The sequence below is a fragment of the Mustela erminea genome, chromosome 20 (genome assembly GCF_009829155.1).
Source record: "Mustela erminea isolate mMusErm1 chromosome 20, mMusErm1.Pri, whole genome shotgun sequence".
NCBI lineage: Eukaryota > Metazoa > Chordata > Mammalia > Carnivora > Mustelidae > Mustela > Mustela erminea.
In genome coordinates this window covers 5,340,118-5,356,955 of record NC_045633.1, presented here as the reverse complement: position 1 = coordinate 5,356,955, position 16,838 = coordinate 5,340,118, and the positions used below count along the sequence as shown (strand labels likewise).

The window sequence follows — 16,838 nt, the reverse complement described above, 5'->3', positions numbered from 1 at the left end:
TGATTTATACCACCAGCTTTCCTGATTGTCTAGCTTGCAAACAGCTGACCGTGGGACTTCTCAGCCTCCATAACCATGTGAGCCAATTCCTAGAGTAAAAATCCCTTCATATCTATGTATCTCTATTCTATTGGTTTGTTTCTCTGGAGAACCCTAAACATAGTGCCTTGGTGCTCTCTTAAAGTTTATGTCCAAAGCGACTGCCTCACTCGCCTTGCCCTATCCCTGGTCTTGCCCTTGGGGAGGCTCAACGCTTCCAGTTTGCTTCTGGAATTCACTCACTTTGGTGAGGCAGGCTGAGACGGGGGACAGCGGCTTGCTTGCCCTGCATATCCTAGCCTTCCAATGATGGAGTAAGCCTCAACTTCCCCCTTCCTACTCAAAATGCACAGAGTGGCTTCTGTTCTTCTGATGGAACCTTGATCCATACAACCTTTCATCAACTGTATTCACTTTTTTTTTCTGATCACATTTGTGGATTTACATCTGTTTTATTCTTTTACTCTCATCTGAGTAATGTTTTGGTATGGAGCAGAGGAAAATTTATAGGTTAAATCTGCACATTTTTCTAAAAATCCCTCTATCCTCAAATTCCCAGAGTTCTGAATCATTTGAACAATTACTCATCACCCGTTGCATCATGTCAAATTATAACTGATCACGTCTTCTCCATTTTTGTGCAAACTTTAAATCTTCAGTACTCCTCGTGTCTAATACGTCCTACGTTATCTGACCTCATCCCCTCCTCAACCTTATCTTGGGCCAGTTTCTGCTTTGCTCAATTTGTTGCAGCCAACCTGACCTCCTGCTCTTCTTCGAACACGCCAACCTCATCCTCAATTCAAGAGTTTTTGCACTACCTCCTTCCCTCTGGAAGAGTCTTCCCCAGATTTGAACCCTTGCTTCATTCACTTCTCTGTTCAAATGTCCTTCCTCAGAGTGGCTTTCAATGCTCTATGTGACAGAGTCTCTCCCCTTACTCCCCATGTCCTTCTTAGGTTTTAGTTCCCTTCAAAGCAATGACCAGTAGCTGAGATTATATAAGATGTTTGTTTATTTGCTCATTTTCCCTCTGGAATGGAAAACATTTTGTATTTTCACTGCTGCGTCCCCAGAATCTTGAACAGGTGCCTACTGCATGGTGAACACTCCAATATATTTTTCAAAGATTTTATTTATTGGGGTGCCTGGGTGGCTCAGTCATTAGGCATCTGCCTTCGGCTCAGGTCCCAGGGTCCTGGGATTTTTGTCCAAAGCCCGCTTTGGGCTCCATGCTCAGTGGGGAGCCTGCTTCTCCCTCTCCCACTCCCTCTGCTTGTGTTCCCTCTCTCACTGTGTATCTCTTTGTCAAATAAATAAAATCTTTTAAAAAAAGATTTTATTTATTTATTTGAGAGAGAGAGCATGTGCACAAGTGGAGGGAGGGGTAGAGAGCAAGAATCCCAACCAGACCTTGTGCTGAACGCAGAGCCCACTTGGGACTCGATCCCACGACCCTGAACTCATGATTCTAGCTGATACCAAGAGTTGGATGCTTAACTGACTGAGCCACCCAGACACCCCACTCTAATATTTTTTGAGTGTTTACACTGGAGTGTATCTCACGATCCTTTGATTTTGGCAAATAAGTTAAAGGTGTTTTTTTTTTTTTTTTTTTCTTTTCCATGAGGTTCTGGTGTCACTCAGTCATCTGTAACTCCTCCAGGGTCTCCATTTCCTGCTCCTGACTCCTGTCTGAGACAGTCTTACAATTCCTGGGAGGATCTCTGGCCTCTGGCCTCTGCCACGTGAGTAAGGGTCAGACTCGCCCTCTGTTTGGACATGCCTGATATCAGACACCTGGAAGCTGACAGCCCCTGTGGGAGCCCCTCTTACCAAGCAAGTGTATCAGTTGCCTCTTAAGATGCCCAGATGCAAACTCTCCCACAAAAGGATTCTTTTTTTTTTTTTTTAAGATTTTATTTACTTATTTGACAGACAGAGGTCTCAAGTAGGCAGAAAGGCAGGCCGAGACAGAGAGGGGAAGCAGGCTCCCCGCCGAGCAGAGAGCCCGATGCGGGGCTGGATTCCAGGACCCCGGGATCACAACCCGAGCCGAAGGCAGAGGCCTCAACCCACTGAGCCACCCAGGCGCCCCCCACAAAAGGATTCTGATTTCCTCTACCATTCTCAAGTCTTCCTTACAAAAAATATTTTTTTTAAATCTACCCTCATTTTTAAAAAAAAGATTTTATTTATTTGACAAGTAGGCAGAGAAGCAGGCAGAGAGAGAGAGAGGAAGCAGGCTCCCTGCTGAGCAGAGAGCCCGATGTGGGGCTTGATCCCAGGACCCTGGGATCATGACCTGAGCCGAAAGTATAGGCTTTAACCCACTGAGCCACCCAGGCACCCCCTAACCTCATCTTTTAACTTAAATACATTTTAATACTTTTTTATGTTGGAATAATTTAGATGTACAGAGAGTTGCAAAGAGAGTACGGAGTTCCTATATAAAATTACCCAGTGCCCCCCCAAGTTTGACAGCTCATGCAACCATGGTACAATTGTTAAAACTAAGAAGTTAGCATTGGTGCAGATCAATGTCCAGGTTTTACCTGGATTTCGTCAGCCTTTCTGTGAAAACCCTTGTTATTTGCCAGGATCCAATCCCAGATACCTTGCTATGTTTAGGCATCATATGTTGTTAGTTTTCTTTGGTTCCAACTTATATGTGCTGCCGAAGTGAGCACAGTCTTCTTTGGTCTTTGACAGTTTCTCAGTCTTTGATTTTCATGACCATGGCATTTTCAAAGAGTACTGGTCAGTGATTTTGTAGAATGCCCCTAAAATTGGGTTTATATGAAGTGTTTCCTTATGATTCGACCAGTTATGGGTTTTGGTAAGAATACGATAGGGGGGAAGTGCCTTCTTTCTCACATTGAATCCTGGGGTTTAATGTTTAATTTTATATGTCAACTTGACAGGGTCATGGGGCACCCAAATATTTGGTCAAACATTATTCTGGGTGTTTTTAATGAAAGCAACGTTTAAATTGTTAGCCTGAGTAAAGCAGATTGCTCTCCCTATTTTGGGTGGGCCTCATCCAATCAGTAGAAGGCCTGAATAGACCAAAAAGGTTGACCCTCCCTCAATCAAGAGGGAATTCCTCCTGCCTGACTGAATGAGCTGGGACATGGATTTTTTTGTGTGTGTGTTTTGTTTTCCTGCATTTGGACTTGAACTGAAGCATTGGCTTTTCCTGCTGGCCTTTGGACGAGAAGTAGACCATTGGTTCTCTTAGGTTTCCAGCTTGATGACTTCAAATCTGGGGACTTGTCAACCTCCATAATGATGTGAGCCAATTCCTTATATCTCTCTTTCTGTCTCCCCCCCGCCCCCGCCACAATCTCTGCCCCACTCCATCTCTTGTTCTCTCTCTCTCTCTCTCCATGTATATATGTATACACACACAGACACAGACACACACACACACACACACACACACACACACACACACATCTTATTAGTTCTGTTTCTCTAGAGAACCCTGGTTACGAAAAAGGGTTACTTAATATCAACCTGACTTATCCCTGGGTGATGTTAACTTGATTACTTGGTTAAATTAGTAGCTGCTAGGTCTCTCCACTGCAAAGTTACTCCTTTTCCCTTTCCACGCTTTGTTCTTTGGAAGTGAGTCACTAAGTCCACCTTCAATGAATAAATGTATTTTGAAACTTCATATCACTGTATCAAGGGCATAATCAGTGTTGCTATAAATAGAGGGCAAATGTAAAAATGAATACAGGAAAACAAAACAATGTAATTAAAATCTATATAGATACTTATTTGGTGATCCCATTTTAAGTAACAAATTACCCCCACAGTAACAGGTTAAAACAATACAGTAATTTATTTTGCCCAGGAGTCTGCTACCTGGGTAGGGCTGGGCAGGGAAGGCTTGTCCCTGCTGTAGCAGCACCACTGAGTGGATTGACCCACTTCCAGGATTGCCCCCTCACACAGCTGGCAAGTTGGTGCTGGTTGTCAGCCGGAGCTCGGCCAGGGCCTGGGGCTAAGGGCTTTGGGTTGCTTGATTCCATGTGGGCCTCTCAGTGTGGCCCGGGCGCTCTCAGAGCATGGGTTCCAGGCCTGAATGTTCTAAGAGAGAGCAAGAGAAACAAATGAAAGGTACATCGTGTTTTAGGATCTGGCCTTGGAAGTCACATAGTGTCACTTCTGTTGAATTCTGCTCGTCAAGATAGCCATGAAAGTACACCAGGCTTCCAAAGGGAGGGAGCATAGACTCTACCTCTCACTGGGGAGTGGCAAGGTTCTCAAAGAGAGCTATATGTAAGCTATAGTTTATAGCTTACACCCATGTGGGGTGTAAGCTATAAACTATCACAGTAGTGTTGCCTGCTGAAGGCTCTGACCTGGAGGCTGCTCCACTGGTATTTAAGAAGAGAGAGAGTGGGGCGCCGGGTGGCTCAGTGGGTTAAGCCTCTGCCTTTGGCTCGGGTCATGATCTCAGGGTCCTGGGATCGAGACCCCCCCCCCCAACCTGGCCAGGCTCTCTGCTCAGCAGGGAGCCTGCTTCCCTTCCCCTCTCTCTGCCTACTTGTGATTTCTGTCTGTCAAATAAACAAATAAAATCTTAAAAAAAAAAAAAAAAAAAGAAGAGAGAAAGAAAGGTATTAGCAAGTTCCAGAGCAACCTCCCGAATTGGCCAGCCCCACGCTGAGACTGTTGCTTTCAAAGGAAAATGAATGGAAAGGACATATTTTTCTTACCATGTACTTCTGAGTCTGTAGAGGTGCTTTGAACTTGAGCCTCCTTGACTTCCAAATCCTTTCCTTTCCCTGCATCTTTCCACATGTGAGTCTCTCTTCTTCACTTACCCTCACTCTTCTCTGCCTAAGAAACTCACTTTCACTCTTCCAAACCCAGCTCCTTCTCTGAGGCAAGAGCAACAACATCCTACTTATTCTCGCCCTTATTTATCCCTTGCCTTATAATTTCTCTGAGACCCGTTTGGCTTCCCACATTCGCTCACTACATTTTGAATTCCCAAGGCATAGGAACTACATGCTATTTGTAGTCAGAAATTTTTGCCCATTTTACCTCTTCTTGCCACACTGTACCCCCACCCTCTACTTCCTACCTCGACAACTCCTATTCATCCTTAAAAACCCAGATTGACTAATAATTTCTAAATGAAGTGCTTGCTACCTCCTCCCAACTGAACTACTAACTTCATCTTCTGTAACTTCATCTTCTGTAATCTCTCAGGATCTCATCTGTATCCTTAGGACAATGTCTGGGTGTTCTGATGCAATTCTATAGATAGGATACCAGTCTTTCGGGGGCTGGGAATGAGTTACGTTATCCTTGCCCTTGACGGGTTGCCCGGCACTAGACCCTGAGGTGAGAATTCACGTGAAGCGATTTATTCCTGAAGAGTTCTTAGAAGGAACTCCTAAGGAGTGAGGGGAGCAGGTCATAGAAAAGGAAGATGTCAAGCAAGGATGGGATGAGGGGCAAGAGTATCTTTAGCCTAATCCCGCAGGATTCAGCTCTGGAGTGATACACGTCACAGTTTGTCATAATGGGAGGCAGGGAAGCTGGCTTCCATACTCTGGCACCTGACTATTATTGGCTAAGGGTCACCCCAGAAGACATAAACCCTAGGTATTTCCAGCTTTCTGTGTGAGCAGACAAGACAGTGGAGATAGCCCAAAAGCAGGCACCAGAAGCTGTCACAAGTGCTACCATTTGTAGCAAAGCACACAACTGGAGACAGGTACACAGAAAAGGCAAAAGGATCCCACAGGATCTGGGTAGGCCCCCAACAGTGTCAGCTACAATCTTGGATCTTAGTGAATGTCCTTGGAAAGAAGAACTGACTAGGAAACCGGGGAGGCCATCAGCACACCGATGACATCAGAGTCACAAATTGAGGGATAGATTTAACTGGCATGCACGGCCCTGAGCTAAAAATGAAAATAAAGCTAATTTAAATAAAGATAATTTAAAAATAAGTTAAAATAAAGATAATTCTTTGTAAGATTTCGCTAGCAAACTGGAAAACATGGTTGACTTTCTGACGAGATAAAAATGGCTGAAATTAATTCAAGAGAAGAAAGAAAATGTAGACCGACCAGTATTAATGGGTAAAATTAATGGATGAAAAGTATTTCAAAGAACTGCCTGCTTTATCAGATCTAGAGAGTAAATTGGGTGAATTTCATAACCTTTGAAAACACGTCATTTAAATTGTTCCAGAGCTAAAGAAAACAGAGACACTTCACAGTTGTTTTTAAAAAGCTGATAAAACTGAAACCTGACAAGAATACTGAGCGCACACACAGCCTGCAAGCTGGCTTTCTTATAAAAATAGATGTGAAATTCTCTATGAAACATTAGCAAGTAGACAAGCGATACACTTGACGCTATCGATATGGCGTACCACGTGGATGGGTTCCAGTGGTCCTTTGTCATTTTGGGCTGCCTGGCATTCTGTGGTCCTTTCAGAGGGAATCGCATGAGAGATGGGAGGCAGCTCTGCCCCCCATGAAGGAAGCTATAGGGAGATAAGGTCCTGTCCCTACATCCCAGCAGCTTGGAACCAGAACTAGGATCTAGTGCCACCAATGGATGTTTCTACTTGGGGCTTAGGATTTGGAAGATGGACAGCAGAAGCTCAGGGATAATCAAGAAATTATTCACGATTATTCAGAGTGGCTGTGGCAGAACCAAGAGTCCAGTAGTGTGGCTGACACTGTCAAATGGTGGTGTCGGTCTTGGTGGCAGTGGCATGTCTCTGGCTTCACAGATGGTGCCATCTTGAGTAGCATTTTCTGGAGCAGGTCCCTGGCTGTGTCCTTTCTTCTTTGATGTCCCAAGTCTGATTCTGAAGCTTTTCTGACAGTTCTGTGAGCTGCTCTTTATCCATCCTTCCAATAAGCTCCTTTTCTGCTTAAGTTAGCCAGAAGTAGTTTATGTTGTTTATTACCCAAAACTCATATTGCGTATAGAGGTCAAAAGTAAAAATAATAGTAATAATAATAATAATAATTTTAAAAAGCATATGCCCATCACTGTTGATGCCCAGAAGGCATTTGATAAAACTCAAGATCCATTTCTGATAATAACCCTTTCTGAAGGAGGAATAAATGGATACCACTTTAATGCAATAAATAATATATATCTCAAACCGAAAGCAAGCATCATGCTTAGTAGTGAGGCACTGGAAGCCCTGCTGGGAATGTCAGGAGCGATGCAGGCTTTCCTACTCTCACTATTGTTACTTAACAGAATTCTAGATGGGCAATTAGATAAGAAAAAAATAATGTGAAGTACCCGTGTTATAAAGGAAGAGGCCAAGTTATTATCTTATGCATCAATGTGAGTTCCTGAAAAACCCAACAGCATCAACCGATAATTATGAGAAAGAACTAAAGTCTATCAAGGTGGCTGGTTACAAAAATGATTTTGTCCTAGAGACAAACAACAGAAAATACAATGGCATAAAAATATCCCATTTAGGCGTGCCTGGGTGGCTCAGTGGGTTAAAGCCTCTGCCTTCAGCTTGGGTGATGATCCTGGGGTCCTGGGATCAAACCCCACTTTGGGCTCTCTGAGCAGCAGGGGGCCTGCTTCCCTTCCTCTCTCTCTGCCTGCCTCTCTGCCTACTTGTGATCTCTGTCTGTCAAGTGAATAAATAAAATCTTTTTTAAAAATCCCATTTATAATAGCAACAGAGAGGAACAAGCTCATTAATGTTACATAGACCTATGGAAGGGAACTGTAGTAATTTTGAGAAGCATTAAAAATCCTTGTATAAGGGCGCCTGGGTGGCCTCAGTCGGTTAAGTATCTGCCTTCTGTTCAGGTCATGATTCCAGGGTCCTGGGATTGAGTCCCAGGTCTGGGCTCCCTGCTCGTGTGGGGAGTCTGCCTCTCTCTCCCTCCCGCAGCCCCTCCCCCTATTTGTACACACACACACTCTCTCAAATAAAAAAGTAAAATCCTTTTAAAAATCTTCTGTAATTTTAAAAAAATTGTTTATCCTCAGATAAGAAGGTAAATACTGTCATGATGTCAATTTTCCCTAAATTAACCTATGTAAATTAATCCCCTTTAAGGATTAAACTCATCTGAGAGAAAAAGGAAACAGCCAATCAAATACTAAGAGGTATTGTCCTACCAAACAGTGCAATATGTTCTAAACCCATATTATCAGGGAATATAGAGACATATCATTGAGATAGAACACAATGTTTAAGAACTTTAAATGTATGTGGCATTTAATCTGTGATAAAAAGTGACATTATAAAGCAGTGGGAAAAAGTGAGATAGTTTTTTTGGAAATGGCACTGAAACAGCTGGCTAGCCATGTAAGGTGGGTAAAAGGCAATATCCCTACCACATCTCTCACCGAAAATAAATTCCAGATGGAGCCATCATTAAGAGTTAGACCAAAGGGGACAACTGGGTGGCTTAGTTGTTCAGCATCTGCCTTCAGCTCAGGTCATGATCCCAGGGTCCTGGGATCAAGGCCTGCGTCAGGCTCCCTGCTTGGTGGGAGGCCTGCTTCTCCCTCTCCCACCCCGCTGTTTCTGTTCCTTCTCTCACTGTGTATCTCTCTGTTAAATAAATAAATAAAATATATTTTTTTAACAAAAGAAAAAAATTAGGAACCATAATAGCCCTAAATGAAAACAAAGTGGGTATTCTTATGATTTTGGAAAGGGGAGAGCCTGTTTTCTTAATCATGTTTATAAAAAAAAAATCAGAAACCTTTATGAAAAAAGACTGATCAACCTGACCATATAAAATAATTTTCTATTTAATATCAATATCCTATTAATATCAAAATATTTATTTAATTTTCTATTTAATATCATATTTAATATCAAATATGGTGAAAATTAAATAATCAAATGGTATAGAGCAAGGAATAATGTAATTCACATACAAAGTGCTTTTATTAGCAGACATTTATAAAAAGAACACATCAAAGAAAAAAATGGGCAAATGATGTGGGCAGGTAAATCACACCAGTAAAAATACAAATTGCAAAAAAAAAAAAAAAAGGCATTATTAGTCATTTTCTTGCTTGCAAACAACAGAAACTGACACAGGTTAATTTCAGCAGTAAAGGAATTTATAGGAAGCCTATCAGGCTAGTTCGCACAATAAACAGAGCCAGAGAAACAGGCTTGGGCAGAAACCCAGAAAGGCAGACACCAGTAAGAACTTGCCAGTCGAGCAGCCAGCTGGACCCTCTCTGCCACCATCAACGGCTCTGCCCCCACTTCATCTCTGCTGAATACAGAGCCGCTAGAGTCACTAATTTGCTGTAATGTCTCCAACTGACCTTGCATCAAAACTTCCAGAGCCAACACCCAGGAGGGTGAGGATCTGATTGCCCTTACTTAGGTCACCTTCCTGGGCTCTGCTGTCCTGGGGTTGTAAAGGAAAGCCCTGCTCCCCAGCTCCTGCCCATTTTTCACAGTGGAAGCTTGAACTGTCCTGTCTAATTTCCAAATAGAAAGTCTGTTTAGATGCCTGAGAGCTGAAGACATAGCACATGATGTTCAATTTCATTTCTACAAATACGAGCACATAACATGACATCTTCTGTTCATTGAATCTGTCAGCATAAAAAGAGTGAAAAGCTCAACACTGTCTTGGGATTGGAAAATGTGTGTCCCCCCATTCACTGTTGGCAGGATAAAACCTTTCTGGAAGGCAGCTATGCTCACCGCTATATCACCAACGCTGCACTGGATAAAGCCTTCCCGGAGGTCAGCTTGACAATAGGTGTCAAAATATGACATGTGCGTACACTTTCATCCGAGGTGTCCGTTTAAGGAGATAGTTACTTGCAGGGATGGACCAAGTTTGGATCACGATGGTTACTCACTGCATTGCTCTTTCTAATTTGTGTTTCTCTGGTGCAGTGGGGGTCAGGGGTGGGTACAGAGGGGGACGGTGGAAGATTTACTGTAGAATGTTGTTTGGGGTAGGTCTTAACAAAAGACCATCTGGGGCGCCTGGGTGGCTGAGTGGGTTAAAGCCTCTGTCTTCGGCTCAGGTCATGATCCCAGGGTCCTGGGATCGAGCCCTGCAGTGGGCTCTCTGCTCAGCAGCAAGCCTGCTTCCTCCTCTCTCTCTGCCTGCTTTTCTGCCTACTTGTGATCTCTGCCTGTCAAATAAATAAAATCTTAAAAAAGAAAGAAAGAAAGAAAAAAGACCATCTGGGTGCTCCAATTAGGAATTCTTTTCCAACCCTGCTCTGGCCAAACTGGGGTAGGTTGACTTTGGGGCCCCATGGGACCAATAAACACAGAATGGCGGGAGGGGCCAGATTGGGAGGGAGGTCCTATGTCCCACTAAGGGGGTCCCATGTTATTTAGATATATTGTTGCCGAATAATCAATATGCTATAATGATGGCTACCTTACAAGGTGTCCAATAACAACAACAACAAAAAATGAGCCCCTGTTGGATTGAAGCCTACCCTTCAGGGCTGGGGACAGGTTGTAAGTTGACTTCCCCTATGGTAATATTAGCATCCTGACGGAGAGGTGCCAAGAGAGTCTGCAGAAGGGATGAGGAGGGGTTAGTTAAGAGAAGAGGCTTGAGGAAATGTGTTTGGGACAGAGAGAAGAGGTTGAGCAAAGGCCCAGTTGTCTATAGATTACCCGAGGGTGTGGAAGGAAGATCAAGACTTTCCATAGTGCTGGGGGCTGGAGGGCAACTCTTCTGCGAGCAGATTAGAGAATCGTAGTTTAGTGGACTCAGTGGAAACCACCTTTGGGATTACAGCTAAACTACACTGATTACATTTTGAATTTCAGCCCCATGCTAGTGGGAAAAGAAGTGGCAACCGGGCGAGGGGAAGGGGCAATGTTCAATGGTGAGAAGCCTGAGCCCCTGCCTAGTGGTGCTAAGCCAAGGAAGTCAGATCTGCTGATGGGCTCAGCCCTAATTTCTCTGAATCACATGAGGAACTAGGATTCCATGTGGCTTGCTTAAACTGGAGAGGACGGCTTAGGTATTGGGGTCATATTCAGGTTAAGTCTCTAGGATAAAGAAGCAGCGTGGTAAACTTCCACTGGTCTTTGACTTTAATAAACTAAATAAATTTTAAAAAGTGAGGTTTGTTAGCATCTGTTGTGTGCCAGCCACGTAGGACAGTAAAAGTAAAGAATGATATTCCGGAAAGCAGTCAGCAGGACGATCACATGGACAAGTGCTGTTGGTAGATAAGATCAAAGGTTATTTACAGCAGCCAGGAGAAAACCTGATCTTCATCAAATCAAATCCGGATCTGTCTTTGGTTAAATACCTGGCCCTAATTTAAGTGGCTCAGTGTCTTAGTTTGGGTCGTCCTTAGAGCCTACAACAAAGACCTGGGTGCAGATAGTACATTTGGGAGGTGATCCGGAAAGCAGGAGAGGGAGCAGAGTAGGAAGAGGGAGACAGGGCAGTAGAGAAATCCAGAAAAAGGTACATTATTGAACTGGTTATGGAGGCAAAAGCGGCTGCATTCCTCTGGGGACTCTCCGAAGAGCCCCATTAGGTACACCTTAGAGTTGTCTGTCCAAAGGATGAGAGGCCTGGGAGTTATCCAGTGGCTGGTATCTCCCACTGGTTGAAGGTTGCCTCTGTTGGGGGAGAAGGAGTTGTTAATTCAAACTTCCCTCTGGAGAGAGAAAACCCTCAGGCAGAAAAGCAGAAGGGGTAAAGAGCAGGCATTTGAAGTGGGGGATGGTCACAGCAAAGCGGCTTACCCAGTTTATAGTGGTGGCAGGAATTGGAGATGGGCTTCAGGCATAAAATGTGTGGAGCGAAAAGCTTTTCCTATGCTCAATTTCCTTCTAAAGCCGTTTATTCGTTCAACCAAACATTTATCAGAAACATGGTCAATGCTGGGCATCTAGGGTCAGGAAAACAGACCTAGTCTCTGCCTGAAGAGCTGATGGCCTTTTACGGATTTGGAGCAATTAGGATGGTTCTAGGAACATCTACGTCCAAAATGGAGGAGTGCTAAAAATAAATAAGTAAACAAATAAATAAATAAAAGGCAGCATGGGAAAACTAATGAAGGGCTAACTTCTTCTTGTTGTTGTTCTTTTTTTTTTTTTTTTAAAGATTTTATTTATTTATTTGACACACAGGGAGAGATCACAAGTAGGCAGAGAGACAGGCGGGGGGGGGGGGGGGCGGGCACAGGCTCCCCGCTGAGCAGAGAGCCCGATGTGGGACTCCATCCCAGGACCCTGAGATCATGACCCAAGCTGAAGACAGAAGCTTAACCCATTGAGCCACCCAGGCACCCTAATGGAGGGCTACCTTCTAAGTCCATTTGATATTTAGGGAGACCACAGCCCCAAGACCCTTCCTACCACCTAAAAACAAGCAAGCAAGCAAACTTGTTACATAATGGCTGGTTATTATGAGAAAAGCGTTGTCAAAGTGCTTGAAGTTCCACTAAAAGCTATTCCTTTCTTTTGTCCCTCCCTCACCCATGATTTTCATATTTGAAAAAAAACTCAGATATGTCTGCAAAGGTTGAGGGACATTGCATTCACTCTAAAGTATGAATGATCAGATTGCTTTCTTCCTGGTGTCTAGATGAGTTCAAGACAAAGTGAAGAATGGGTATTTTTACTAGGAGGTGGGAATGTAGGTGATTTGGAGGCCAGTGCAGAGCACCCTGGGTGGGGGTTGGGGGTGGTCACCTTAAAGGCCCTGTTTACTTGAGGTTGGGCCTCCAACCTGGCAGAGACATTTACTCTGAAATGTGAGGTAAGGTGGGGTTTATGTTTTAAAAAGGTGAAGGGCTTTCCCCTCCCTGATTTCTCCCTTATGCAGTAACCAGGACTCAGGCTAAAGGTCAGCAAAGGACAGTCTAGAGAGAGGAGGTCACAGACCAGTTTGATTTTGAGATGAAGGTAGCCCAAAGATGTACTTTTTTTTTTTTTTTCTGCACTATTTCTTTTTTAATTGAAACCAACACTTAAAAACAGGATTCTCAAGTTCTCTTTTAAAAGTTAGATGAGGGGCGCCTTCGGCTCAGGTTGTGATCCCGGGGTCCTGGGATCCAGCCCCACATCAGGCTCCCTGCTCCATGGGAAGCCTGCTTCTCCCTCTCACTCTTCCTGCTTGTGTTCCCTCTCTCACTGTACCTCTCTCTGTCAAATTAAAAAAAAAAAAAAAAAAAAAAAAAGATGATCTGGGACCTCATTTTTGCATGGAAACAACTGATCAGCTGAGTAGCAGCCACCTCCTTTAGAAAGATGTTGATTTGTAGTTTGCCATGGTCCCCACCATTTCTTATAATCTCCCCAACAGAGTCAAATCATTTGAAGTATTGTTTGGTCAACACCATGACTGAAACACCATGATTCTTTACTTACTGATATGACCTGTCTTGGTCCCTGTGATATTCGTGGGTCTGTGACCTTTCGTTTAGAGGTCAAGTCTTGGGGCTTTGAAACAAACTTGGATTTGAAATGGATACATCTTAAAGGCACTGAATTGAAAATTAAAGGAAATATTGCATGCTTAGAGCAATGCTTGAAAACAGCAGCTATTTTCAGCATCTGCGTGTGGAAAATGCAAGCGGGCAGGCAAAAATCGTTTTAATTTCATTCTTTCCCAGCGCCTAGCAGTGCCTAGCATACAGGAGTAACTATTTGTTGAATGAATGAATGATGGTAGAGTTCAGCGGGGATTTAAAGGTAGGGCTGCAAAGGGAGGTAATTCTGAGTATACCGTTTCATTCCAAGTCCAAGGTGCCACCTGGAAGACAAGCCTTCCGGGATGTGCCAGACTCTGTGATGGCGTTCCGGTATGCACGCAAGCAGTCCGGGTCCCTCGGGAGCCTGGCAGGGCTGGGTTGCTCAGGACGGGTCAGGGCCATGCCCATCACTTCTTCCAGCGTCTGGTAAGGGGCGGCAACCTGATCTCCGCACCTTCCCAAGGCCTTCGCCTTCAGATCAGAAGACGGAGACCCACCCACGGGGTCCATCCCCGGACGCGAGCCCAGCGCTGCCCGCCGCGCCAGGACCATGCCCACACTAGACATGGCCTCTCTCGGACTTCACAAAGCCCGACCGCCCCGGAGCCGCCAGTCGTCTGGTCTGGTTGGAGGGGGGAACTTCCATTCCCACAGTCAACATGGCAGCCACCACGGCTTCATCGCGGGCCGGGCGGCGCCGAGAGGCGGGTCACGTGAGCGGCCCAGCTGGGCGGATCGCGCGCGCGCGCCCGCCCGCCCCGCCGGCAGCCGCTTGCTCGCTGGCTCTCTCGTCAGTGCTCTGTGGTGTGTGAGGCGTCCGGCCCCCCGGCCCCCTGAGGCGCGGCGCGGCGGGATGCGGCGGCGGCCGTGGCGGGGCCGCGGGCCGGGCGGGCGGGCTCGGTAATGAATGTCGGCGGCCGCCGCCATGTCCAAGGTAACGGCGCCCGGGCCCGGGCCGCCGCCACCGGCGGCGGCGGCGGCGGGCGGGAAGGAGAAGCGCTCCTTCAGCAAGCGGCTGTTCCGGAGCGGCCGCGCGGGCGGCGGCGGCGGCGGCGCGGGGGGCCCTGCGGGGCCCGGGCCGGCTGCGCCCGCCTCGCCGTCGTCGGCGCGCTCGGTGGGCAGCTTCATGAGCCGCGTCCTCAAGACGCTGTCCACGCTCTCGCACCTTAGCTCCGAGGGCGCCGCCCCGGACCGCGGCGGCCTCCGCAGCTGCTTCCCGCCCGGGCCGGCCGCCGCGCCCACGCCGCCGCCGTGCCCGCCGCCGCCCGCCTCGCCCGCGCCGCCCGCCTCCGCCGCCGAGCCGGTGCCCGGGGTGGCGGGGCTCCGGAACCACGGCAACACGTGCTTCATGAACGCCACGCTGCAGTGTCTCAGCAACACCGAGCTCTTCGCCGAGTACCTGGCGCTCGGCCAGTACCGGGCGGGGCGGCCCGAGCCCTCGCCTGACCCCGAGCAGCCTGTGGGCCGCGGCACGCAGGGCCAGGGCGAGGTCACCGAGCAGCTGGCGCACCTGGTGCGGGCCCTCTGGACCCTGGAGTACACCCCGCAGCACAGCCGCGACTTCAAGGTGAGCCCCGCCGCGACCCCGGCCCCCAGGAAGGGTCCCTGCACCCCCGCGTCCCTGGGGCACCGGCTCCCGAGGTCTTGCATTCCTCCTTTCCCTGGCGGTGCGGCGGGCGGACCTGCGCGCGGGTCTAAAAGGGGGTGGACCCCGAGTCTGGGACCGGTGCCGCTCTTGGTCAGGGAGACGCACCTGTTCATTCATCGTGTCTTTCGGACGGGGTTACTCTGTGCCTGTCCTCGTGGAGCTTACCTTCTTGGGGACGCGAGCGTCGAGCCTGGCTTCAGATCCTCGTTCTTTTCGCTTACGAACCGCGTGACCTCAGGCAGGTGACAACCTCGCGGTGCCAGTTTCCTCATCTGGTGTCCGCGTCGTAGGTGGCTGTGAGCAGCAGACAGGTGGATAGGTTAGGCCGAACCCAAAGAGGTTACCCATTTATGGCTGTTTTTCACTTCCAGGTTGGCACTCTTTTTTTTTTTTTTTTTTTTTAAAGATTTTATTTATTTATTTGACAGAGATCCCAAGTAGGCAGAGAGGCAGGCAGAGAGAGAGAGAGAGAGAGGAGGAAGCAGGCTCCCTGCTGAGCAGAGAGCCCGATGCGGGGCTCGATCCCAGGACCCTGAGATCATGACCTGAGCCGAAGGCAGCGGCTTAACCCACTGAGCCACCCAGGCGCCCCAGGTTGGCACTTTTAAAGGGTTCAACCTGGTATGTCAGTCCCTTCCGTTGTCCATAGTGTGTATTTGCTGCGTTTATTATTCTTTTTTTTTTTTTTTTTTTAAAGATTTTATTTATTCATTTGACAGAGAGAGATCACAAGTAGGCAGAGAGGCAGGCAGAGAGAGAGAGAGGAGGAAGCAGGCTCCCCGCGGAGCAGAGAACCCGATGCGGGACTCGATCCCAGGACCCTGAGATCATGACCTGAGCTGAAGGCAGCGGCTTAACCCACTGAGCCACCCAGGCACCCATGCGTTTATTATTCTTATTATTGAAGATTTCAGAAAGGTGAGAAGGTGCTATCAGACAGTGGTTCCAAGAGAGTCAACTCTAGTGATGCGGTTGATGTGTGGGCAGGCTACTTTAAATGGGGAGGGGGCCAGCCGGGTTAGGGTGACCTCTTGGAAGCGGTGACGTTGGAACTGAGGCTTGAGGAACCAGGGGGAACCAGCCTTGAGGAATCCGGGGGAATTGCTCCCCAGGTGAAAGGAAGGCGGGAACGCACGAGAGCCTGGTGCGCTTTAACGGTGTAGCCCTGGGATCTGCAAACTCTCTGTAAGTGGCATATAGCAAATGGTCAAGATGCAAAGTCAAGGCTGTTATGTAGGTGCTTCTATAACAAGAGAAAACAAATTTCCACTAATTTCTCATTGACTAAAATAAAAATATGACTAACAGTGCTTCGTAATACAGGTCTAATGAGAGAAATGGGATTTTTTTTTTGGAAGGAGTAACATTTAGCTTAATTGGAGTTCAAAATTAGTGTTCCCTGTCATCAGATTGATTACAAATATTTGGAGCGCCTGGGTGGCTCAATCATTAACACCTGCCTTCGGCTCAGGTCGTGGTCCCAGGGTCCTGGGATGGAGCCCCGAGTTGGGCTCCCTGCTTGGCAGGAAGCCTGCTTCTCCCTGTCACGCTTCCCCTGCTTGTTTTCCCTCTCTCCCTGTCTCTATCTCTAGCAAATAAATAAAAACTTTAAAAAGAAAAACAAAAATTTAGTTCTTAGCTCACAGGCCATACAGAAACAGGCAGTGGGCTAGGTAAC

The 16,838-nt window shown here is 46.9% G+C and overlaps 1 protein-coding gene across 9 annotated transcripts in view; it reads left to right on the top strand.

The window, feature by feature from the left end:
- USP31 (ubiquitin specific peptidase 31) overlaps positions 1-16,838 on the top strand; it is a 215,837-nt gene that overhangs the window by 11,432 nt on the left and 187,567 nt on the right. For 6 of the 9 annotated variants that reach the window (XM_032328545.1, XM_032328544.1, XM_032328543.1 and 3 more), the window contains exon 1: positions 14,246-15,079. The exons of 1 other annotated variant lie outside the window; for it this stretch is intronic. In XM_032328545.1, the coding sequence (XP_032184436.1) occupies positions 14,420-15,079 (660 nt within the window). In that variant the 5' untranslated portion in view covers positions 14,246-14,419. Of the gene's footprint in view, positions 1-14,245; positions 15,080-16,838 lie in introns of those variants that run through there. 2 more of the 9 variants (XM_032328547.1, XM_032328539.1) reach the window with 1 other exon arrangement.